The sequence below is a fragment of the Trichechus manatus genome, unplaced genomic scaffold, assembly GCF_000243295.1.
Source record: "Trichechus manatus latirostris isolate Lorelei unplaced genomic scaffold, TriManLat1.0 scaffold00258, whole genome shotgun sequence".
Taxonomy (NCBI): Eukaryota; Metazoa; Chordata; class Mammalia; order Sirenia; family Trichechidae; genus Trichechus; species Trichechus manatus.
Genome location: NW_004444194.1, coordinates 336,622 through 362,516, shown reverse-complemented (window position 1 = coordinate 362,516; position 25,895 = coordinate 336,622). Strand labels below are relative to the sequence as shown.

The following is a 25,895-nucleotide window of genomic DNA, read 5'->3' as shown; positions in this document are numbered from 1 at the left end:
CTGCCCTGGGGGTGGCAGCATCAGAAACGCTTTCTGTCCTGGGTGGAGTGGGGGCGGCTCCTTCCCATCAGCACTTGCCAGGGCAGGCCTGAGGCTCTGTCTTAGGGCTGGCTGTCTGGTCGTCCCTTTTCCAAGCTGGGCCTGGATGCCCTCTTGTCCTGGTGCTCCCCAGGGTTAGGGGTCCCCTTCTCCCCACCATAGACAACAGCCTTATGCCCATGTGACATTGGGCTGGGGCACGGGAGGACTCCTTCTGGAGGCTCACTCGGAAGGGGCAGGATTTGAACCCTCCGTAGGCCTTGCCTGGAAGCACATGGCTTGCAGCCAGGAGCCTCATCAGGCAGAACGGTGGGAGGGGGCGGGCCGGCAGCTCCTAATTCAGTTTGGAGTCCAAGGAGGATGGATTTCAGCTGCTACATTCTTTCCCAGCCTCAGCGCACCCCCTCTTCCACCCACAGCACACAGGTCCAACAGCAGATAGATTCTTTATGTTCAGACAGCAAATTTAGATACAAAAGCCCACCACCTGGTCCCCTATACCGACAGGTCCCGGCTGGGTCGGGGAGAGGTGGAGGAGGTTGGGGTTCACAGCAGACTCATTGAAATTCGGAGGTAACAGACTTCAGGGCAAGGGGCTCCTCTGGGGGGCAGCAGGAGGGAGAGTATTATTGCATTTGCTGAAGGGGGATGCCCCCCTTCTCCATTCCCTGCGTCAGGAAACTAGGAAGGTCGTGACCCCCAAGAAGAACCCGAGGCCCCAGGGAGACAGAGGGACCAGTTTGGCAGCTGATGTGGAAAGTGTTGGGGGCGGGAATGGCCGCCCAATTTGGCCTGTCCCTCCCTGCAGCGCCTAACCCAGCTGAGGTAGGTGGGGAGCAGGGCAGGGGGCCTGGGAACCCCAGCCAGGCTGGGGAACGAGGAGGGGGTGGTACCGATTGGAGTGTGGCAGGGGCCCAGCCCCACCTCTGCTCCACACCGCCCTCGGGCTGGGGTCCAGGGCATGGTGGCCCCTCTAGAGGTCCCCACCAGGCCAAGCCCAGGTCATTGCAAGGTCCAGCGGGTGGCCTAATAGCGGCCGACCTTGGCATCCCCGATGGCACCCCAAACATCAAAGACGAACTCGTCGGGGAAGGCAAAGTCACCAAGCTGCTCATCCAGGGCCTCTGCCAGCTCGTCTGGGTTCTTTTTGTCCTTCCCCAACTCCACCATGGTGGCCGCTGCAGTGGGGAGGGGCAGAATGGAGACACAGATGGCATAAGGGGCAGAGATCCAGCCCCATAGACCTAGAAGCTGCTTCCCCCAGACTCCCCCCCCAGCCCCAGGCATACCACTCACCCAGCTCTGTGTCCCTGATGCCCATGTAACTCTCCAGCAGGTCATCTACCTTCTCAATCGCCTTCTCCTCAAAGGCCGAAGGCTGGGGGAACAGTGACATAAAAATAACATGAACATAATAGTAACCGTACTCACCAAATATCAGGCCCTCTTTTAACTACTTTAATTATACTAACCCGTATTTAATCCTCACAACAACCATGAGAGGAAGGCATTGTTACTATCATCCCCATTTTACAGATATGGAAACAGAGACTCACTTGCTCAAGGTCTCAGAGCAGGAAGGTGGCAGAAGTGAGATTTGAATGTGCACAGGGGCAAGGAGGTAGGGGTGTGTGGCCAGAATACTCACAAGATCCTCCACTGTAGCAGGACCCCGGGATCGGAGCCGCAGGGTCCCTCGGCCGGTGCCTAGCTGGGGACCGGAGCCAGGGCGGCCACTCCCTGAACGCTGGCCGATCATGTCTGTGGGAGGCAGGGAGGGGGTGAGGGCTGGGGAAGCCCCCTGCCAGCATGCTACAGGCAGGAACCCATCCTCCCCCTTCTCCAAGCTTTTGTAAGCTCCCATAGGCTCCCAGGGGTGGGGGCTGAGGTGACCCCAGGAAGGCAGGACTCCTGACTCATGCTTGGCATGGGCATGGAATGGGTAGCCAGAGGCTGGAGACAAAGAGCTGGAGGGGAGACTGGAAGGAGCCCCTTCTGCTCCCAGGGCCAGAGACAGGAAAGGGCTGGGGCCTGTGTCCCCAGCTGCTCCCTCCATGGCCAAGGGGTCTACAGCTGCTGGGCCACAACCAGCCCTACCTGCTGGGGAAAGGCTTTAGCGTCCCCCACCCCCACCCCAGGGGCCTCGGGGCCATTCCTGAGAGTTAGTGAAGCCAGTCACTGAAGTGGGGGAGTTGGCATGATGCAGTCAAGCCTGGCTCCTCTGGGCTGGGGGGCTGGCCAGGGCTGGGGGTGCTTGGCTGGGCTAATGGCTCCTGGAAGCTGGGTGTGGGGGCAGCTTCCTCCTCGCCCCCACCCTCCCCCCAGGCTAGGCAGAAAGCCACCACCAGTCTCAGGGTGCGGTTGCTCCCACTTCCTCTGCGGCCCACTGGCTTTGGGTGCCACCTACTGGCAGCTCCCAGCACTGCAGCCTGGACCCGTGTGAGCAAGCGATCTCCTCACCGAAGGCCTTGCGGGGCTCGGTGAGCTTCAGCGTGAAGGTGCGGCCTTGGGGCAGCTCCTTGAGCAGCCGGGCCACTTCGTAGTGCCGGCAGCCCAGCAGGCTCTGCCCGTTGATGGCCTCGATCATGTCACCGACGCTGATGAGCTGGATGTGGTCGATCACGCTGCCCTCCTTGATGCGCTGGGGGGGGAGGAGAGCGGTCAGCCCCCCGGGCTCCACCCAGGGTCTCAAGGCCCGTCCTCACCTTAGGACTGGGTTGGGGTGGGGGCACCCGTCCCAGGCACCTTGATGAAGGCGTAGCCGGCCCCGTTGTCCGTGATGGTGAGCCCCAGCGCCTCCGCCGACTTGAACACCTCCACCTCCTTGCGCTGCCCCTTGACGTGCGCAAAGATGAAGTCCTCCAGCCCAATCTGCCCCCCCAGGAGCTTGTCCATGTCCACTTTGTGGGTGTTGAGGGTACAGAACATCACCTGCAAGGGCGGCACACACTCAACCCTCACCTCCCTTTCCTGAGGGGGTAGGGAGGGGAGTAGGGGAAGGCCTGGGGGTCTCTGTCCCAGTGACTGACCATCCTGAGCCAGGGCAGCGCCCCACTAGGATGTCAGTTCTGCTGGGACCGGGATTTTTGTCCTCTACTTTTTCTAGGGCATAGAACAGAGCCTGACCCACAGTGGGAGCTCAGTAAATGCTTAGGGAATGAAGGCAGAGGAACGGATTCCCACCCCACCTCCTGAGACTCCTATGTCTACTTCTGCTCAATCCCACTTTTCTCCTTGTCTCCCTCCCTTCAGCCCTCACAATCCACTGGGGTTCAGGCCTCCTAATGAATGATGGGAACTCAGCATCCAGCCCTGACCTTGAGTTCCCCCATAATCCATTGGGATCCAGGCCTCCCAGGGCCTGATGGGAACTCAGCATCCAGCCCTGACCTCCAGTTCCCCATAATCCATTGGGATCCAGGCCTCCCAGGGCCTGATGAGAACTCAGCATCTAGCCCTGACCTCCAGTTCCCCATAATCCATTGGGATCCAGGCCTCCCAGGGCCTGATGAGAACTCAGCATCTAGCCCTGACCTCCAGTTCCCCATAATCCACTGGGGTTCAGGCCTAAGCATCTATAACTTCAGTATCTGAAGTTCAGAACTCAGCCTTTAAGCCCTGGCTCATGAACAGGATGCAGGCCCAGGCCTCTAGCCCACCATCAGGGGCCCTGTGGTCTTGCCCGGGGTCCCAGGGCCCTGGTGCCCAGCACCCCAGTGGGTACCTCAGCAGCTGGCAGTCGGAAGGCCTCAGCGATCTTGCCGTACAGCTCCTTGACGTTGGTGAAGCCCTCGATGCGGCCAGTGGGACTGCCATGGGCCAGCTGAGTGTGGAACACAAGGCGGGGCCGCAGGGCCGGGGGAGGGGGGGGTAGGCCCATCTGAGGCCCCCCTGCCCCAGCCCCGCCCAGGGGCCCTGGCTCCCCCACGCCCAGCCCACCACGGCCTGGCTCGGCCTCCTCATTTTCCACCAGAGGTGGCGCCTTTTTCCGACGCCCCAGTCCCAGCGGCATGAGCAGCGAGAAGAGGGGGCGTGCCCAGGGGATCTGTAGGGCAGAAAAGTGGGCTCAGGGCCTGGTGGTGGCCTCAGACAGCCCCTCCCTCCACTCCCAGTACCCGACAGGCCCAATGAAGTGTTTAGAGACCGTCCTCCATTCAAATCTTCGTACAGACATAATAAGAACAACTAGTATTTATTACAACGCCATGCTAACTGCTCCTTTACCTTATTTAACCCTTACACACCACAGTCATGCAGAATTATGCTATGGTTATGCCCATTTAACAGATGAGGAAACAGAAGCTCAGAGAGGTTAAATTTCTGTGTTTCTGTTTGCTGCCATCACACATGCTGTGTGCACTTAATATTTCTGCCCCTCCCCTTTCTAAGCACATGGGCGGATGGCACTTGCTGACCCCCTTGTGACTGGGGTGGGCATGTGACTAGTTCTGGCAAGTGAGTGAGAAGAAGGGACACGGTGACACTCGTGAGCTAAAGCATTTCAGTGCTGCTGTGAGGACCTCCAGAGCTCTATTTCTCTCTGCAGGGTGACCAGCCACAATTGATATGGTGGCTGCTCCACCGGGCTGAGTCCCTGAGTGACTCCAATGGATGGAGCCTCCTGCCGAGCTGCAATGAACATGTAGCAGGAACAAGAAATTAACTTCTGTTGAGTTCAGCCACTAAGATTTTGGGTTGTTTGTTACTGCAGCAAAACCTGTCCCGACTGACACACTTTCCTTTTTTTTTTCTTTCTCTCTCTTTTTCTTCCGCCCTCCCCCTCCCCTTTAAACAAACATTTTATCAGGAGCTTACTATATTCCAAGCACCGTTTTAGATGCTGGGGATGCTGCCTTCAATAAGACAAGCAAGGCCCCTGCCTAGGGCCACCATGTGAGTTACAGAGGTTGTTCATGGTGCAAAAGTAGCAGACCTAGGTGGCGGTCAGGACAACTTCCGCCTGCCAGGCCACGTTCCCTGGTTGGGGATGTCTGCCGGAAGAAAGGTTGCTTCTTCCTAACTCACTCATAGGTGCTATACAGGCTAGTTGGGCTCTGTCCACGCTCTACGGAAGTGTAAAGTACAGATGAGGAGACACACACTGAACAAGCAAATGTGTAAATATCTAGTATAATTTCTAACAGTTTGTTTGTTAAGACATGGTCAGGGAGGGCCTCCTTGAAGATCTGAGCAGGTGAAGTTGGAGCTGAGGCCTAAATGAAAGGAAGAAGCCTCCATGCAAGGACCTGAGACAAGAGTGTTTCAGGCAGAGGGAAAAGCCATGCAAAGGCCCTGGGGTGGGTACATGCTTAGCATGTTTGAGAAACAGCGAGGAGGCCTGTGTAGTTTGAGCAGAGTGAGAGAGCAAAAGAGAAGAGGCAAGGACAGGGAGGTGATGGGGCCTGACGGGCTGCCAGAGGACTTTGGCTTTTGCTCTGAGTGAGGCGGGAGCCCTGGAGGGCTGTGAGCAGAGGAGGGAAATCTCTGATTCAGGTGCTCACAGGCGCCCCCTGGCTCACAGATCGGTGAGGAGACCAGCGCAGCTGGAGCGGAGGGAGAAGAGGGGAAGAGGGAGGCAGTAAGAGAGGTGTCGGCGTCAGGTCATGCAAGGCCTTGTAGAGCAGGGTAAAGAGTGCGTATTTCATTTTGAAGTTATGTGTCCAAGACACAGAGCCCGGTCACACCACCAGGTCTGTCCAATCCCCAAGTCCCAGTTCACAACCACAAAGCTGTCCCCTGAGCGACCTGATCTCCCTGGGCCTTAGTTGCCTGTCTGCAAATGGGACAGTGCACCCACCTTGCTGGGCCATGGCAAGAATCAAATTCTATGAAATTACACCCTTCTCTGCAAAGGAGACTTCCTGCACCCTCCCTTCAGAACACCTCTTCCATGGGCTGTCCTGGATTCAGTCATGCATTCACCCGTTCATCCGTCCATCTGTTAATTTGTTCATCTGTCCTCCAACACTTCCTGCAATACCACCCACCATCGCTCACCTAGACTAGTACAGTCACCTCCTCCTGGTCCCTCGGCTTCCACCTTGCCCCCCACGGTCTCTTGTCAACGCAGCAGCCAGAGTGATCCTGTAAAACATCCATCAGAGCATGCCCAGAACCCTCCATGGTTCCCACCTCACTTAGAGCAAAAGCTAACATCCTTCCAGTGGTCCACAAGGCCTTGCATGCTCTGCCCCGTCACCTCCCTGCCTTTATCTCCTTTCACTCTCCTCGCTCACTCTGCTCCGGCCAAAAGGGCCTCCTGGCTGTTCCTGCATGAAGATTGGTACAGCCAACCGGGCTCAACTGAATCCAAGATGGCCTAAGGGCTTTTGCACTCTGTTCCCTCTGATATCCACAAGACTGCCTTATTGCTTGTCAGTCACCTCTATATCCTTATTGCATAGAATACTGCCTGGACTCATAGTAGGTGTGCAATAAATATCTTTTGAATGAATGAATGATCCTAATACTCACTAGTCCCTGTGCCAGACTCTAAGGGGACAAACAGGCATAGGTGTGGTCCCTACCCTCAAGAGGGTCTTGTTTTCCCTGGAAAAGCACAAGCCCACTTCTGAGATTTTTCCCCCACCCCTAATTCCCAGCATAGCAATGGGCACATAGTAGATGCTTCATCTACCCAGTAACTAACCCTCAAAGGCAGAGAAAGGGTTTCCTTCACCTTTCACTGTGTTTTGTTTTTCACTTCCCTGATAATTAATGGTGCCAAACACATTTTTATACATTAGCTGTTTGGATTTGTCCTTTTGTGAATTGCCTGTTTTAGTTGTTTGCCCATTTATTTTTAAATGGCATAGTCTGTTTTCTTCTTATTAATTTGTGGGAACTCTTTGTATATTCTGGATACTATTATGGATACTAGTCTTTTATCAGTTCCTTCATCTCTCTATCCATAGCACGCATCACCGGGCCTAGGCTGAGAAGGCCCTCAATGAATATTTAACAAAAATAAATAATAAATGAAAACGAAAAAAAAAAACCACCCACTGCTCCTTCAGGCTATTTAATCACACTCAATGATGCTTAAAAAAAAAAAAAAAAAAAGACAAAATAAAACATATCATCCCCTCTCCCCCACACTCTATCCACTGGAAGGCAGGATGCTACGACCATGGGTCTGGAATCCGACTTCACCTCTTACTAGCTGTGTGACCTTCAGCAAGTGTCGTAACCTCTGAGGAAATCATGTGTGCCTGTGACAACTCCTGGCACACAGTAAAGGCTTCATAAATATCGGTGATGATTATTACTACTTTCATCTAAATCATCTTCCAGTCAGTGGCCAAGATTCCAACTTCCTCCTTTTCCCTGAACTCCCATATCCCAATCACCACTTCCCAACTTCTTTACTTTCTCTGCTCCCACCCCACTGCCCTGGTCCAGGCTGGCTTCTGTGTCCTCATTTGTGAGGTGGGAATCATGGTGGTGAGGAAGGTGGGTGTTTACTGAATTTGCCTTACAGGCCAGAAAGGCAACGTGGCCTGGGTTTGAATTTCACTCTGCCACTTAACAGCTGCGTGGCCGTGGGCAAGTCACTTCACTTCACAGGGTCTGTTTCCTCATCTGAAAAATGGGCAGAATACCTATCTCTCAGGGTGCTTATGGGAATCCAACCAGATTATACATGAAGCCCACTTAGCACTTTGCCTGATACTCCATTTTAAAACCAGTTGCCATCCAATTGATTCCAACTCATGGTGACCCCACATGTGTCAGAGTAGAACTGTGCTCCATAGGGTTTTCAGTGGCTGATTTTTCAGAAGTAAATTGCTAGGCCTTTCTTTTGACGTGTTTCTGGGTGGACTCAAACCTCCAATCTTTTGGTCAGCAGTTGAGTGCATTAACTGTTTGTACCACCCAGGGACTCCGACACTCCATTTGAGGGAGTTTTTATTATTATTGTGCCCCCTCACCCATCCTGCACAGGAACATCCCAGTCCTCTGTCTGCCAAGGCCAACTCCAGGCCACCACCTCCAGGCAGCCTCCCCTGTTTACCCTAGCCTGATGGAACTGCCTCTGTGGTCCAGCTTCTGTGGTCCTGCTGGCTAAGGCACATGAACTTAATTACATGCTGCCCTGGCAAAACTCTTTATCTTCTAGCCTTGGGCTGTTATTTAACTTTATGTCTCTATTTTAAAACATAAACCAGATCATGTCACTCCCCCGCCTCAAACCTTACAACGGTTCCGCACCTCCCAGAGGAGAAACTCCAAACTCCTTACTGTCATCCGCAGATCCCTGCAGAATTGATGCTCCAGCCCCGTCTCCTCCCCAACCACACTGTTCCAGGCTCACAAAGGTCCTGGCTGTGCCCTTGGCCTGATCTTTGCAGGGCTGGCTCCTTTGTGTCATTCAGGCCTCTGCTCCAGAGTCACCTCCTCTGAGAGTCCCCCCCACCCCCAGTTACTCTCTATCATGTCACCCCCTTATATTTTATTCACAGCACTGATCAAAATCTGAAGGTATCTTCTTTATATACTTGTTAACTTGTTTGTTGCCATTTCCCCTAGTAGAATGCCAGCTCCCCAAGAGCAGGGATTTTTGCCTGTCTTGTCCACTCACAGAGTTGTATCCTCTGCCAAGAACAGGACCTGGCACACAGTAGATGCTCAATAAATATTTGTGAAATGAATGAATGAATGTCTCGTGTCCTTATTCCAACTGCTCTCTGAGCCCCCCTATCCTCAGAAGAGTGCCCCATCATGACTACTGTGAGTTGCTAACTGCTGCCACTTCCCTGCCTTCCCAGAGTCTTCCCTCAAACCTGAATACAGAGAAGAGAAGAGGCGCTTTAGCCATGAGAGTGCGGTGGCTGGAATTCCAGCATCCCCACCCTCTCGTCCCTGGGAAGGCCTGAATAGTAGCAACCCCAGACCACACAGAAGCACAGCGGGGGAAGCAGCAAGTGGGGAAGGGGGGTCCTGGGAGCTCACAAAGGCTGGAGGGGACACCACGCCCAGGCTCCCCCTTCCAGCAGTGTTACTGCTTTGGCAAGAAGGAGGGTGGGAGGCCTCTGATTCAGTCTTGAAAAACCGGCTCCTGGGTATTTCTTGGCAGAATGCCTACTGCCCTAGTCTCAGCCCAAGCTGCCCAGGGAGCCCAGTGGGCACAAGACCCCAGCGTCCTGGCCCCCTGCCCATCTGCCCCCCATCCCCCTGATGTCACCTCTTCTCAAGACCCAGGTATTCGGATCTTGCCTTTCCAGCTCAGGGGAGAAGTGACATGGGGGCAGCTTCCTGCTTGAGTGGCTGGTGTCTGGCGACCTCTGGGTGGGGGATGAAAAGCCCAGCAGGTGCAGCCTAAGTGAGGTGTATGGGAGCGGGGGGGGGGGGGGGAGGTTGGCTGAATGAGGAGCTGGGCACTGAATGCCTAAGTTATGAGCCACAGGGCATCTGGTCTCGTGGTTGAAACTCCAGTTCTGGATTCTGAGAGGCATGAGTTCGAGTCCCAGCTCTGCCAAAGACCAGCTGTGGTGATCTTGGACGAGTCCCTCCACCTCTCTGGCGCTGCTGCCTCACCTCCAAAAGAAGGAACAGCACTTCCCACGAGGTGTTTGGACTCTTAGGATACCATGGTAAATGCCTGACGCGGAAGCAATAAATGCTAGCTAGTGTGATTTCTTCATGATTAGTATCGGGACCTCGGTTCTCCCTGGCTCCCCACCACCACCCCCGCCCAAGCCCCTGGAGGGTTGAGACGTGGCCAGCTCCAGGGAGGTGCCAGGGCAGAGGGCAGAAATACCGACCCCGCTCCCATCCCCACCGGGACGAGGGCTGCCCAGGGGGACTAGAGGTGCGGTTGGAGACCCCAGCCGGGAGGCAGAGAGGCCTTTGCCCTCTACCCACTGCGGGCAGAGAGGTGCCCGCTGGGAAGAAGCCTCGGACATCTCCGCACCCGGCCTCGATCGCCAGCCAGCTCCACGGGGCCGACCCCACCCCGCGCGCCTCACCGCACGGTCGGCCGGATTACCTTGTGTCCACGACTCCGTGTGACCTGCGTGTGCCCACCAGGGTCCCCGAACAGCCGCCCCGCCCCAGGGGACACTCACCTGCGCCGCCGCCGCCTTGCGCGCGCCCCTCTCAGCCCTCCGCAAACTCCGGCCCGGGCCTCTCCTGCAGTCGCGGCTAGGGGGCGGGACCCACGCTGTGCGTCCGGCCAATCAACGGCTGCAGCCCGGCGCTTGGGGCCAATCCGCACCGCCGCGCGTCGGGTGGGTCCGACGGAAACATTCCAGAGGGATCCCTCCGCCTCGCCCCGTTCTTCCTGACCCCCCCGCGCAGCGGAGCAGTGGACCGTCCCGTCCGCCTGGGCCGCGGTGGGCTGTACCACCGTGGGGATACGAAGGGGGGAGCCGCTGCTGGTCCCCGGCCAATTGCTGGGGCGGAAAAAGACGAGCGGCCAATGGGAAGCCTGGGTCCTGGACCACTTGCTGTTTGCTGTGTGTCTGTTTGGGGTGTCCTGAGTGGTAAGGGGCGGAAAGGGGTGGGGGGTCGCTGGCCGTGAGAATCAGGTGGCCAAGGGTGAGTCTCGCGGAGAGGATGCGAATTTCCAACGTCCTGAAAAGCGAACTCTTTAGGAGGCCTGAGAGGGGGCCGAGAGCAGCCCCCAGTCCGCTCCCCCTCCCGGCCTGCCCCTGCCCCAGCCTAGCCATCCTCGGAGCGGATAAAAAGATGCATTCATTTCAGGCCCGCGTGCAGAGACCGAGATGAATAGGAAGGGTCGCGAGTGTCCCTGCTTCCTGGGGGTGCACAATGGACAAGGGCAATTATTCATTCATTCATTCACTCTACTGCTCCCGTGCCAGACTTTCTTTTACCTCTGCAGACGCATCACCGAATGTGCTCCTGGTGGAGGGAACAGCCCCTGCAAAGGCCTGGAGGTCAGACGGGGAGATAACAGCACACCTAAGGAGAGCATCTAGTACAACCCCTTGCTGTCCAGTCGATTCCGACTGATAGTGACCCTATAGGACTGAGTAGAACTTAGAACTGTCCTATAGGGTTTCCAAGTCTGTAATCTTCACAAAAGCTTACTGCCGCATCTTTCTCCCATGTCTGGTGGGTTCGAACTGCTGACCAAGTGCTTAACCACTATACCACCAGGTCTCCTTAAGCATCTAATAAAAAAAAAAAAAACAGAAAACAAAAAAACCCCGTTGCCGTCGAGTCAATTCCGACTCATAGCAACCCTATAGGACAGAGTAGAACTGCCCCATAGGGGGTTTCCAAGGTTGTAATCTTTACAGGAGCAGATCGCTAGGTCTTTTCTCCCGCCGAGCCCCTGGCAGTTTCCAACTACTGACCTTTTGGTTAGCAGTCGAGAGCTTTGCGACTGCACCACCAGGAGCTAGGAAAACAGTGCGAAAAGAGCAGTGGATGGGTAGACAAGGGTGAAGTGTCTTATGTGCTTGTTAGTTCACTCCGCAACTATGTATTGAGCATCTACTATATGCTAGCTCACAGCTAGCCCAAGCCTCTGCCCTCAGGGAGCGGACAGTTCGTGGATGTGTCTTCTCTATCTGACTGTGAGTTCCAGGAGGGCAGAGCCTGGTACAGGGCAGGCCTGTGTGGATGAACGGACCAGGCGAGAGTTTACTATCTCCAGGTTTGGTTCGTAACTGCAATTTCTCCGACAGAAGCAGATCCAAGAAACAAAGACACGAAAGCACCTCGCAGGCTGGACGCTCTATTCCCAGGCCAGGTGAGGTTTCCTTGTTCTAGTTCAAAGCCAGCCACTCAGGCAACCGGGGCTGGACCAGGAGTTTGCTGTGCGTTCTGGGAATTGTAGTTCCTGGCCGCCTCTAGCTGCTACCACCGTGGTCAGGCCTCCTTGAATGACTGAGCCTTTGCCCCCTCCAGGGTGAGCTACTCTGCGTTCCAGCCCCACCCAGGCCTGCAGAGGGGCAAAGTAAAAGGCTCAGCTGCTGAGGGCAGCCCGGCTGGCCCCACCCAGCTGGCAAGCACTGAGACTGCTGTGGTAGGCCAGGCAACAGGCACGGCCATTGTCCCTCCCTTCCTGTTCTGCTGACCTCTGCCACTCGTGCTGAGCGATTGGCTGCGTGGGCCCGGCCAGTGCCTTCTGTGGCTGCGTGTGAGCCTGGCATCTGAGCTGCCCCCAGCACACCTGGAGAGGGGAGGGTGTAGGGCAGCAGGCACAGCATGGCCTTGCTGAGAGACCTGAGGCTGAATCCACCTGCTCCTGTTTACTGACAGGGAAGTGCCTCAGAGAACAGGCCAGGACTCCTCCAGGGCACAGAGCAACGCTGGGCATCTCTGACCCGATTTTGTCGCTCAGAGGCATACCTGAAAACTGAGTCTGGAGGCCCAGCTGGTGAGGAGCTCAGATTAGAGTCCCATCTTTGCCCCTTTGGAAAAAAAAATACCCATTCTGAAATGCCAACTCAAGGATTGAATTGTGTCCCCCCAAAAGATGTGGTGAAGTCTTAACCCCCTGGTACTTGTGAATGGACCTTGTTTGGAAATAGGGCATTTGAAGATGTTATTAGTTAAGCTAACATTAGGTCATACTGGAGTAGGGAGGGTCCTAATCCTTTATGAATGGTGTCCTTAATAAAAGAGAAGAGACACACAGAGGGAAGATGGCCATGTGAAGACTGAGGCCGAGATGGAAGTGATGCATCTAGAAGCCAAGGAAGGCCAGGAATGTCTTCCTCAGCTCAGGGGGACTGGGGACAGCAGCTGCAGTTGCTCAGGGGCCAAACCTTGCAGTTGGCCTAAACTCTGCTTTCTTTGACACCCCACTTCTGATCCACTAGCAAATATTTTCAAAATGTGTCTCAAATTATTTCTCACCCCCTCCACAGTCCCCACCCTGGTCTGGGACACCAGTGTCATCTCCTGCCTGGACTAGTGTGTGGACCAGCACAGTCACCTAGTCCTGCCCCCTGCCCCCCCGCCAGCACTTACCCCTAAAGTCTGTTCCCCCCACAGCAGCCGGAGGGCTCCTGTGAGCACCTGACTCAGGGCTCCTTCCGCCTCTGCTGAGGGCCCTCCCCATGAGGCCATCTACCCTCAAAGAACCCTTCCCTGAGAGCTGTGTTTCTTCTGTAATCAGACCTGGCCACACTAATGTTCAGCATAATCTCCCCGAGGAAAATGGGACCCCAGACCAAACAAAACCACCGAGGTCTGGTCTCTACTTCCAGGCCATGTCTGTCCTGACTCAAACCTTTTGAACCAGGTTCTCCTCCACCCCGGGCTGGGGCCTGCCTCAGCAGAGCCCTGACGCCCTGGCTTGTCTCATCTCTGGACGTGCCCCACCCTGCTTTCCTGTTTGGATCACATGAGGCCTCTGGCCGACACTCCCAGGTTGGCCTTGCTCCTCCTTACCCTCTTCTTCCTCATTCATGGGGTCTCAGCTTACATGGCATGTTGGAGCCCTGAGCAGTCCTGTCCCCTGGCCATGTGCTTCCCCCTCCTGCCAGGCCACCTGCTGCCAAGCTCTCCGCTCACAGGAAGTGCCTTGCCCAGTGTAGTGGGTTGAATGATGGCCCCTCAAAAGGTACTGTCCACCCAGGAACTCAGAATGTGGCCTTATTTGGAATAAGGGTTTTTGCAGACGTAATTAAAGATCTCAAGATGAGATCATCCTGGGTTACCTGGATTTAGGGGTGGGCCCTAAATCCAATGACTGTCCTTATAAGAGATAGAAGAGAAGACACAGACACAGAGGAGAAGGCCATGTGAAGATGGAGGCAGAGATTGGGGTGATGCTGCCACAAGCCAAGGAATGCCTGGAGCCACCAGGAGCTAGAAGAGGCAAGGAAGTCCCCGCCCCTAGAGCCTTTGGAGGGAGCATGGCCTTGCTGACACCTTGATTTCAGACTTCTGGTCTCCAAAACTGTGAGTAGACATATTTCTGTTGCCTAAAGCCACCCAGTGTGTGGTGCTTTGTTACGGCAGCCATAGGACATTCCGACACCCAGGTCTGTGTTTCCCAGGAGGCTGTGAGACTCATGAAGTGCCCCTGGACTGCTGTGTTCAGCCTCTCTGTCTTTGGCTTTGGAGTGATCTGGCCCCCTAAATACATGAATTATGGAGTGGGACCAGGTCCCCCAGGAAAGAGGGGCTCTCCTGGAGCCAGAGAACACACTGACTTCTCCCTGCGGGGAGCTGGAGGGACCAGGGCATGGGAGGCCTCTGTGTGGGGAGACCACCAGCAGACCCCAGGGCTGGGCTGTCCTTTTTCTGCTCACTCCCTGACATAGTGGTCCTAGGACAAATGTTGCAGGCCATCTTGTTTGAGTCACTTGGTCACTTCGTCATTCATCCATTCACTTGCCCAAGGCCACACAGCTAGGAAGTGGTAGAGCTCGGACTCAAACCTAGAAACAGGAACAACAGCCAGAGAAGAGCCAGGGGCCACCACTGAACTGGATTTCCACAGCTATCCAGGCAGGGCTGGTGGAATAAAGTTGTGGCCTTAACAGGAATGAGGAAACTCTTTATTTCCACAATATAGTATGTGAAAAAAGAAAACGGTGCAGGAGTACATAGTATGTACCGTTTGTGTGAGAAAAGGCAAAAACGTATGTATTTGTGCAGCATCCCAGGAAAGGCACGTGAGAAACTGGGAGCATTTGTTGGGAGTGTATTATGGATTGAATTGTGTCCCCCACAAAAGATATCACTTTGAGGGCTAGGGACCGCCTGACCCAAGCCATGGTATTTTCAATCGCCTCGTATGCATGCAAAAGCTGTACAATGAATAAGAAAGACCAAAGAAGAATTGATGCCTTTGAATTATGGTGTTGGTGAAGAATACTGAATATACCGTGGACTGCCAGAAGAATGAACAAGTCTGTTTTGGAAGAAGTACAGCCAGAATGCTCCTTAGAAGCAAGGATGGTGATACTTTGTCTCACTTACTTTGGGCGTGTTATCAGGAGCGACCAGCTCCTGGAGAAGGACATCATGCTTCTTAAGGTAGAGGGTCAGTGAAAGGAAAATCCTCAATGAGAGTGGCTGCAGTGGTGGGCTCAAGCATAGCAAGGATTGGGAAGATGGTACAGGACCGGGCAGTGTTTCGTTTTGTTGTGCATAGGGTAGCTATGAGTCGGAACCAACTTAACAGCACCTAGCAATAACAAAATATGTGTTGAATTCCTGGCCCCTGTACCTGTGATCGGAGCCCTGGTGATGCAGTGGTTAAGAGCTCGGCTGCTAACCATAAGGCTGGCAGTTCAAATCCACCAGCCACTCCTTCTTGGAAGCCCTATGGGGCAGTTCTACTCTGTGCTATAGAGTAGCTACAAGTTGGAATCGATTCGATGGTACCGGTTTTTTTTGGCACCGGTGATCATGTGGGGAAATAGCTTTTGTTATGTCAGGGTGGTCAAACCGGTGTAGGGTGGATCAAAAACCTCATCACACATGAATTATAAAAAGACCAGGACAGACATGAGGACACACACACAGGGGAAGACAGATGCTATGTGAGAACTGCCTGAGGCTACTGACAAGGAAGGAATCAACACAGCTGAGACGCTGATTTGGACCTTTGGTCTCCAGAACTGTGAGAAAATCCATTTCTTTAAAGCCACTCACTGTATTTGCGTTATAGCAGTGCTAGGGAACCAAGTCTCAGGGAGCGAGGGAGGGAGGATTTTCACTCTGTGTACCCTTTTGTTTTGTACTGATTATGCATCCGAGAAATGAAACTGAAAATTTAGAAATTATGCTGATGCTTATGTAAGACAGACTCTTCCTTGGAGAATGCATAAAAAAGTGTTTTTTTTTTTTAAAAAGGAAAAAGTCTATGATGCAAATATTTGTAGGCAGGAAAGGGACCTGCAAGCTGGGGCGGGAGGGGGCTGACTTCTCCCCGCAGGCCGAGGGTACATTTCCAGCTTTGTACCACATTCAAATCACATAAAAATGAAATACTGATGGTACAGTGGATTATTATGTGGGTGGGCAAAGAGAATGAGGCAGTTCCACACGTACCCACATGGAAGGTGCTCCAAGAAGTGCTTAGAGACAGCTTGGGAAAATGAAAATAAGTACATTACAGGGAAGTCAAGTAGGCAGAAGGCCAGACTCCTTCAGGCACCAAAGACCTCTGGAAGCACACAGCTGGTCCCAGTGGTGGCCCCTGGGCAGAACCCCCTCACATTCAAGGAAAGACTTTCCCTCCCCCGTCCTGCTTTTTTTACCATGAACTTTTCCCCAAAGTTATCACCTCCCCGCTTCGCTTCCAGGTTGCTCAGCATATTGTGGAAACTCCCAGAACTGTGTGTACACTCAGGTTTTGTGCACGTTTGTGTCTGAGGCTTCAGTATGATGTTCACAGGGACCCTGCTGTACAATGGAGACTAGGGACGGCAGCCCTGGGGACCTGAGACCCAGAGGAGGCCAGGCCAGGGCCAGTTTTAAACTACAAGTGTCTCTGGTGCCCGAGAGCATGTCCCGAACATGTCTTTCAGTAGGTCCCTTTTGGCTCTAATGGTCCAGGGCCACCTTTTGCCTAGGGTGGCGTCTCCTGGTTTAATATTGTTGTTAGCTGCCGGTGAGTTGGTCCCTTACTCATGGTGACCATGCACAGGGGAACAAAACACTGCCTAGTCCATGATGAACTGTAGCTTGGACAGTAATGATCCATAGGGTTTTCACTGGTTGATTTTCATAAGTAGATTGCCAGGCCTTTCTTCCCAGTATGGAAGCTCCACTGAAACCTGCTCAGCATCACAGCCACACACAAGCCTCCAGGGTCAGTGCATTGGCCAGGAATTGAATCTGGGTCTCTCAGGCCTGAAGGTGAGAGAATTCTACCATTGAACCACCAATGCTCCCGTGTTAATACTGCTGTTTTATTAAGGAAAAAAAGAACTCTACATCTGCACTGTCAGTTGCCACTGATCATGTGTGGCTGCCACGTTCTCGAAACATGGCTAGTTCAACTTAGGAACAGAATTTATGATTTTATTGAACTTTAAAGAATTTAAGATTAAATAGTAGACAGTACATTCCCATTGTCACAGAGACTTGTATCAGCTAGTGCTGTTGCCCCTAGACTGTTTTCAGTGGTTGGATTGTTTCAGTGGGTAGGCAAAGAACCTCCTAGGTAGACTTTAATAGACAGTATGAATTACTTTAAAACATTTTGTAGTAAAGCAGCAATACATTGTCTCAACTCTGTGTAATTGGTTATCTTACAATTAAACCCAGGTTCTTAAAGCCTGCCCTACACCCAGCAACAAAGGAGATGGGAACTACAGCACATGCACCTCCCCTTGACCTGAGTGAGTCCCATCACCAGGTGGGATGGAGTCGGGACCCCCAGAGGACAGGAAGGGGAAGCAGTGGCTCAGTCCTCTCCCTTTAACTCTGGCCCCGATCTTTACCAAAAATACAATTGTCAATGCAAAGCACTCAGCCTCTTTGGACATCTGGATCTGGCCCAGGGAGGCCTCTCCCGTGCAGTGGAGTCCTTCAGCCTGTCCTCCCGACCCTCCCCAAGTGTTAATGAAGTGACCGTCCCTTCCAGCCCTGGCTGTGGCTGGAGGAGAGATGCCCAGCCCAGCCCTACCCCCAGAGCCATAAGAACCTTCAAACAGAGTCGCAGGACCGCTCCCCTGAGGTTTCGCATCAGTCTTTAATGCCTTTGCACTGCACAATGACAAGTCACAGGCTTTAGTCTTGGGTCAGCAGTGGCAACTTACAATGACTCTAAAGGGCTGAGCACCAGAACTGGCCTCCAGGGAACAGACACTTGTTCCAACTCCCTCCACCTCCCGCCAAGGTTTCTTCTAGACTGCAATATGGCTCTATACAGAGAGCAGCGGCTGTCCTGGACTGGCTTCATTTGAGTGCACACCAACTTTACATGGAATTATAAAAACGTATTTACAGACGTTCCACAGTGCTCCTGTAATCAGAAGCAAAGACCCTTTTATCAAAAGGGATTATATCTAGGGCTGTGCAAAATTCAAAAGGATCAGATCCCTTTGAAAGAGTCCAGAGTCCATCAGTTCAGAAGGGAACAAAAAATTCCCTGGGCTCCAGTGAAGCCCAGGTGTGCCAAAAGATTGCCTTACAGAGAAGGAAGAGTGTGACTCCTAAGTGAGCACGCTTGGCCTCACCAGCGTCAGGGTCCCAGGGCCCCCAGACCTTTGCCAGGAGGCTGTGGTGCAAGTTGCTGGCGTGAGGCCGACTCCCTTGGTCCTGCTGGAACGAGAGGTATTGCTTGTGGGTGCCGGCTAGGCAGTTCTGCAGAAATGGTCTAAGTTCTCAATTTGAGATGGCCAAAGAGAAAACAGGATTCTGCAAGGGAACAGCAAGACGTGGGAGACAACAAAAAACAAGACACAAACTGAGCATACAACAAATGCTGAAGAGTGTACAGTGTCTGGTAACCAAGACAGTGGGATAGCCAGAAGGAAGCACAGAACTACAGAGGGGATCAAGTCCAGCTGTGGGTCGGCCTCTGCCCCTGGGTGGGGACTGAAGAGGAGGGGAAGGGCTGCAGGACTCAGAGAGGCAGGCTGGAGTACCTGTTCCTGCTGTCCCCACCACCTGCAGCCCTATCGCTCGAAAAACCACTTAAGTCTAGTGCGCGACTTTGAAAGATTGTAATATATTCTCTGGAAAACATTCAGCAGTACGAAAGCCCTTCCTGGGCCCTCCCGCCCTCTTGCGGGCCCACAACTGGGTGGAACAATCTGGAATCCTTGAGCTCTGAAAGGTCCCTGGTCAGTCTTTGGGGAGTGCAGGTGGCTATATTGGAAGAACCTGCTCAAGTACGGTTCTTGATGTCTGGGGAATCCTTTCAGGGAAGATCACTTCAAACTCGATAATGAGGTCTCCGCGTTTCTCGGGCGTTTTAGGGAGGGGGAGGCCTTCTCCAGGAAGTTTTCGCCGCATGCCAGGCCTGATGACATCTTTGAACACAACGGGTAGAGTCCTGCCGTCCAGAGTGGGGACGTTCACTGTGCAACCACACAGAGCCTTGGAAAGCAAAGGGACAGTATTAGATGAAAGATAGCTTAAGAAGCTTAACTCCTTCCCAGAGGTTGTTTGCTGTAAGGAAGACCCATCAGACCTCTGCAGCTAAAAGCCTGACCCCAAATCTACCGGGTCACCAGCACGGAAGCTGTGGAAGAACAGGACCCTTGTCAGTCTTGTTCATGCAACATCCCCTGAGCCTGGCCCACAACAAGTGCTCACAAATAACTGTCCAGCAAACACTGCCTCACAAAGCAGCCCTCTCCCATCCTGCCTAGTGCCTTACCTCCCGAAGGCTGATCCTGGCGGGGTAAATGACGTCAGAGCCATCCCTCTTAAAGATATTGTGTGGCTTGTCCTTTAAAACAAAGACGATGTCAGCTGGAATGTTGTTGGAGGTCTGGTCTCCTTCCTTGGGGAAGGTGATTTTGGTCCCTTCTTTCCACCCCTTCTTCACTTCGATGGTCAAGATTTTGTCTTCACTGCGAACGCTCTTTCCATCGGGGTTCAGCCGCTTGTGGGAGATCTTCATCTTTTTGGTACAGCCGCTGTAGATCTCTTCAAGCGAGACCCGAAGGTCGTGGGTGACGGGGGGATCTTGCTTCTTTCGGGTGGGCTCCTGGGCAGGGCGGGAACGGCCAAAATTCATGTTGGTGAAGCCACCCATGCCCATGGGGAAGCCAGAGAACGGGTCATCGATGTCCATGCCTTCTTCCCCGTTCCGCTGCCCAAAAAAGTTATCAAAGGGATTTCGGCCACCAAAGAACTCGGCAAACATAGCATGAGGGTCTCCATGGAATGTATAGCTGAAAGAAGTACCGTTAGCACCACCGCTGCTCCCGCCACTGGGACCACCGCCCTTTAGACCTGAAAAGCAAAATTAAAAGTTGTTAGACAGCTGGCCAGGAGATTTTTTTCTCTGGGAGTTTTCCTTAAGGGGAAAAACCCTGGGAACCATTGGGAAAAAGGGGCTTCTTTTTTTTCAGTTTGTCAGGGAAGAACAAGAAGAGCCCCAAGGTTTGCCTCCTGATGCAGCAGCACAGACAGACCCTACAGGTGCTTAGCACAGCATGACAGCAGCCTGGGCTTAAGCTCAGGCGAACCTCTCTAGGTACCACCTAGTCCCTGCCACTTCTTGGTAACTCATCCTCCCCAAAACATTACAAGAATTCACCAAGAGATGAAATGGAAAAGACATAACTTAAAATAAGTCTTCGGTGAATATTTACTCTTAATAGAGACAGTGAAGATAATATCAGAGCCCTGGTGGCACAGTGGTTAAGTGTGCTCCAGCTGTTAACTGAAAGGTCACAGGTTCAAACCTATCAGCAGTCTGCTTCCTATAAGACTAAACAAGATTAATCGGTAAAAACCCGGTGCCGCCGTCGAGTTGATCTGGACTCGTAGCGACCCTGTGGGACAGAGTAAAACTGCCCCATAGGTTTCCAAGGAGGGGCTGGTGGATTCAAACTGCTGATCCTTTGGTTAGCAGCTGAGCTCTTAACCATTGCATCACCAAAGAGTACAGCCTTGGAAACCCTGTGGGGCAGTTCTACCCTGTCCTACAGGGTCGCTATGAGTCCAAATCGACGGCAACCAGTTTTGGATGCTAAGGATGGTAGGGAGAATAGAAGCGGAGGTAAAAAGTAAACCGATTTTTCAAAAATCTTCGCCACCACGCCCTGTCGTGACTTGCCACCATCTTATATAAAGTCAGTAGATTTCTTGAGACTAGAGTCCAGAAGCCAGGCTGAGTCATCAACGGGCAAATGGACAAGTCTTTCTTTTTTGTCGAAAAAGCTATCCTATGAGGCCAGGCCTAGGCGACTCTTGGCTCCTGCACGGCCGCAGTCGGCGGTGGCTGCTTCCTACGTGCCTTACACGGCTAGGTAAGTACTTTACAGGGATTACCTCACCCCACCCTGCCGGGGCCGGGAGTGGGAGCGATGCCAACAGGCGCCCTCATCTCCGGTCCCCCCACCCGCAGGTTGTGCCCGGAGCGCTCCGAGGCGCCGCCCCACAATCCACAGCCCGGTCGAGCCAGGTGGGCTCAGGTGAGCATGCGGGCCGTGGCGCAATGAACGAGCTCGGTCTCCGTCCCCACCAGCACCCCCGTCACACCGAGCCGCCCGGGGACGTGGGTGGCGGCGCCCAGGGAGGGGCAGCCCCAGACATGCTAGAACCTTCTGGACGAGCGGCGCGGCCAGGGCTCCTCCTCCCATCAGGCAGCCGCCAATCCGAGGGCGGAGGCCTGCTGGGACAGACGGCGGGGACCGCTCGCCCTCCGTGCCGGGCGACCCTGCAGGATGCGGCGGTGGGGCCGGTCGCGTAGGGCCGCCGTGCCTTGGTTTCCCAGCTTGTCAAACGGCGGGGACGCGCCCCGGCCACGAGCGCACGCACGCACGCACCTTCCTCCCCGTAGCGGTCGAAGATCTCGCGCTTGCGCGGGTCGCTGAGCACGTCGTAGGCCTCGGCGATCTCCTTGAACTTCTCCTCGGCGCCGGGCTCCTTGTTCTTGTCCGGGTGGTAGCGCAGCGCCTGGCGGCGGTAGGCCCGCTTGATCTCCTCGTCCGACGCGCCGCGGGCCAGGCCCAGCGTCTGGTAGTAGTCTTTGCCCATGGCCCCTACCGCCCCGCTCTTACCGTCCCCCGGCTCCGCCCCGTCCCGGACTCTATATACCCGTCTGGCGGAAGCTTCCAGAGCCCGCCAGCCCCCTCCAGAACCTTCTGCCCCGCCCCCCGCGCCGCGTTGGCCAATGGCCGTAGCCCGACCCGGGACGCGCGACGTCCGGGGCGGGGCCGCGCTGCAAACGGTCGCCCGCGCGCAGCCGCGCCTCTTCCCGCTCTCCCCCCTCGGCAACGCCTTACCGTGGCGCGCGCACCTGCCGGGGGAGGCCCCGCCCATCCTTTGGGAGAGCCAATCGCGGCCGCCTTCTACCTTGCGCGCTGTGACCTAGCCTTCCTGGAGCCCCTTCTCCTGCCTAGGTCAATAGGTTACGGACGCCTCCTGCCCCCGGGCGAGACGCGCAGCTCCGGGAAGAGGCGGGACCGGGATCTGTCACGCCCCCTGGAGACCCCACCCCTTTCGGGCAGCTTTAAATCTGCTCGTCGGAGATCTCACAGGGTTTGGGCCTGATTGGGTGAGGGGATTCTGGGCAGGTTGCATCCCTGTCCAGGTACCCCCTTTTTTAACGTGGGGATAAAAATACCCACCTGCCTGGTGGCGCAGTGGTTAAGCGTTGGGCTGCTAACCAAAAGGTCGGCAGTTTGAATCCACTAGCTGCTCCTTGGAAACTCTATGGGGCAGTTCTACTCTGTCCTGTAGGGTTGCTATGAGTTAGAATTGACTGGATGATAACGGGTTAACGGGCCCTCTTCTCTAGGCTGTGGGAGAATGCAACGAGGTGCCCCAGAACTGTCCCTGTCCTTACCATGCAGGTCCCTATAAAGCGAGGTGAGGATAGCAGCTTTTCCTGCCTAAGCGTCCCGACCGCCCCTCATGCCTTTCACTTTACCCCGTTTTCTCAAGAGCATCTCCCACTGAAATCTGAAATTATCTTGTTCCTTGGTTTTCATGATTACTGCCCCCCACCTCCCAAGGCTGTGACCTGTGATCTCCACCAGGACAGGGACTGGGTCCTGTCGCCGCTGGGTCTCCTATGCCTGGAACAGTGTCTGGCATGCTGTGGACGCTTGGTAAGTATTTCTGGTTGTTTTTTTGTACCTGCTTCTTTTCCTCTCCCCACTACCTTTATGATTTGGGGGGCATGGGCCTGTCATACACCTGTTTCCTCATCTGTGGGTGACCACATCCCACTTGGTTCTGAGAATCTGAGGTGCCTGTGATTAAGGACACGTCTAATGGGGAAAGGAGGTACAGAAAACGTTACCACCTGAGAGGGGCATAGAGAAGAAGGGGCAAGTGGTCACTTAGAGGGGTGGGGGCGGGGATGACTGCTTGAGAGGTCAGGGCATCATAGTGCTGGCTCTGGAGCCAGATGACAGGGTTTGATTCCCGGTTGCAGAACTTCCTAGCCCCCTGACCTAGGGCTAGTTACTTAACTCTTTTTGGCCTCAGTTTCCCTATCTATACAATGGGGATGGCAGTTGTATCCACCTCACTGGGTTTTGAAGTTTATGAGAGTTGACAGCCCTGGCACAAAGGGGAAGCGCTACCTGTTTTGTTTAGTGATGGGCTGCTGAGTGCCCCCCTTCTCGGGCAGCAGTTTAGCAAAAGCCTCTGGTGACTGTCTGCCTTGTGTAGGCTGGGACCTCTGAGAAAGAAGACCACTGGCCTTGTCCTGCTGCCCAGCAGGTGGATTCCAGATCTCCCTGCCCACTCACTGACCCCAAGATAACGTTGCCAGCAAGGACTCTGGACTGGGACACACACCACAGCAGGGGTCCTGAGCCAATATTGGGGAGAAAATTCAAAATTTAAAAAGTTACATAAATAAATAGCAGGAGAGCTGTCATCGTGGGGAACAAAGCAGAGCTGCCTGGACTTCCTCACACTTACACTCTAGTATTTTATTATATTAATTTAATGCAGAATTAAACATGGCAGCACCATCCTTTTGCCAATGTTTAGGTTTTCAAAGTTCTTAACATGATTCTGGGTGGGCCTTTCTAGTTTGACTAATGTTTCTTACCACACTGATGGGCAACCATTTGCCAAAAACATCAGGCAAGGGTTGTCCTTGTGTTTTGGTGGTAACCTTAGTCAGCCTGGGACATGATCAGGAAGTTTTAACTTAAAATAAACAAACAAAAACTCTCCTTAGGGCTGTGGTTTTTGACTGGGCATTTCAGAATATTGCTGGAAACGTGGCCCTGACAGACACCACAGCAGATCTTGAGCTCTCAACGAGGAAGAGACAAGAGGGTGGGTTTGGAGTCAGTCGACTTCAGTTCAAATGCTGGACCCATTATTTACTTATTTATAGCCTTTGTGATCTTGCACAAGTTGCTTGACCTCTCCCAGCTTTAGGGCCCTCCTCCGTAAAATGAAGAGTAGATTTTTCCTCCTAGGGGTACTATGCAGACAACATGAGAGGGGCCAGGTAATGAACATTTTAACAACAGCGAGTGCTGACATGGCCCTGCTGTGTGCCAGGCCTGTTCCAAGCTCTCAACGTGTATTATTTAATCCTCACGTTGTTACCTCCATTTTACAGGTGGGGAAACTGAGGCTCTGAGAGGCCACATGACTTGCCCAAGGTCACCAAGGTCAGTAAAATGCTGTGGTGTACAGTGCTTAGCACACCGAGTACTTAGAGCGAACGCTCTGCTTGTGTGACGTGTGATACAGATGATGAGAAAGCTTTAATAAAAAAAAAATTGTATTACTACTCTCATCAATTGTTCACCCGTTCATTAAAAAGGCTTAAAAAAAAATGAATGTCACCCATAAGTACTGTGCTCCTTTAAAAAATCACCCATATGAGATCAAACACTCAATAATTAAGACAAAGATGAGAATGTAATGGGGCAGGGAAACTAGATTATTGGAAACAGAACAACCAGAACGGAAATAATGAGAATGTTCACGCATTGTGAAGAATGTAACCAATGTCACTGAACAACTTGTGTGCAATCCCACTTCTGCCAAACCAAACCTGTTGCCATCGAGTTGATTCCCACTCATAGTGACCCTATAGGACAGAGTAAAACTGACCTATAGAGTTTCCAAGGCCGTAATCTTTACAGAAGCAGACTGCCACATCTTTCTCCTGTGGGGCCACCAGTGAGTTTGAACAGCTGACCTGTTGGTTAGCAGCTAAGTGCTTAACCACGGGGTCACCAGGGCTTCTTAATCTTACTCCTAGTGAAATAAAAACCTTTGTTCACATAAAAACCTGTGCACGATTGTTTATTGTGGCTTTATTTATAATCACCAAAAGTTGGAATGCTTTCACCAGTGCAGTGTGGTGAATTAGTTAATATGGCCCTCTAGCCACAGTCTTTGTAACTCTCACTAAATGACTGGTGGGACTATGCAAATGAGATGCTTGTGGCCCACCAGGAGGATTAGATAGCTTGCTAATGATGTAAATAAGGTGCATGGCACCCTTGAGGGGGGTAGAACCATGCAAATAAGCTGTATGAAACTCTAACGAGGGGATTGGTCAGTTTTGCCATTCCTCTAGGCTCAAAGGGAGACAGAGAGAGAGACAGGAGCTGGAACATGGAAGACAGCAAGAGAAGGGGGTGAGAGACGGCTGCGGTGGGGCTTGCCGACCCATGGAGCTAAGAGTTGTAATACTCGCCTAAGAAGACCCCCAGCAGCAGCAGGGCCCAGCAGCAGAAGCTGAGAAGAAGCTGTCCTGATTGAAGAAATGTATCCTAAGTTGTTTCTGATCCTGATCCTGAATTGTACCCTGTTACTTCCCTAATAAACCACTTAACTGTAAGTACAGTTCTTGAGTTCTGTGAGATGTTGCAGCAAATTACCAAACCCAAAGATGGAAGGAAGAGTACTGTTGGAGGGCGAGTAGTTGATGTTAGAGATGATGGAGTGGTACAGCAATTTGGAAAAGGTGGACATCTTTAAGCTCTGCCTCATAGGAACGAGCTTTGTGCTGATCCTTATAAAAGAAATTATTCATTTAACTGGTGAATGAATAAACAGTGATCTGTCCATACAATGGAATACTGCTCAGCCATAGAATGGAAAGAGCCACTGATACGGGAAACAATGCAGAGGAACCTCGTGGAAGAAGCCAGACTCAAAAGGCTACACGCTGTGTGATTCCATTTATATGACCTTCTGCAAAAGGCAAAACTACAGTGACAGAAAGCATATCAGTGGTTGCCAGGGCTGGGGTGGCTCCAAAGGGGCCTGGGGGAATTTTGAGGGAGGATATAAATGTTCTA

The 25,895-nt window shown here is 53.2% G+C and overlaps 2 protein-coding genes and 1 long non-coding RNA gene across 3 annotated transcripts; 1 reads left to right on the top strand and 2 right to left on the bottom strand.

Moving 5' to 3' along the window:
* Positions 1-927: 927 nt before the first annotated feature.
* Positions 928-4,178, bottom strand: GIPC1 (GIPC PDZ domain containing family member 1). The gene is made up of 6 exons (XM_004389720.2): positions 3,764-4,178; positions 2,785-2,970; positions 2,500-2,680; positions 1,688-1,800; positions 1,336-1,417; positions 928-1,217 (listed from the first exon to the last, which is right to left on the bottom strand). Exons 1-6 carry the CDS (start codon positions 4,049-4,051, stop codon positions 1,066-1,068), a joined length of 1,002 nt encoding a protein of 333 aa, XP_004389777.1. The 5' UTR covers positions 4,052-4,178; the 3' UTR covers positions 928-1,065.
* A 13,474-nt stretch (positions 4,179-17,652) lies between these two features.
* Positions 17,653-21,687, bottom strand: DNAJB1 (DnaJ heat shock protein family (Hsp40) member B1). Its single transcript, XM_004389722.1, has 3 exons — positions 21,429-21,687; positions 19,307-19,887; positions 17,653-19,023 (listed from the first exon to the last, which is right to left on the bottom strand). Exons 1-3 carry the CDS (start codon positions 21,637-21,639, stop codon positions 18,793-18,795), a joined length of 1,023 nt encoding a protein of 340 aa, XP_004389779.1. The 5' UTR covers positions 21,640-21,687; the 3' UTR covers positions 17,653-18,792.
* Positions 21,688-22,109: 422 nt separating this feature from the next.
* On the top strand, positions 22,110-25,376 carry LOC111819064 (uncharacterized). The gene is made up of 3 exons (XR_002822863.1): positions 22,110-22,473; positions 22,620-22,715; positions 25,152-25,376. It is a non-coding gene; the product is annotated as an uncharacterized LOC111819064 (long non-coding RNA).
* The last annotated feature ends 519 nt before the right edge of the window (positions 25,377-25,895 follow it).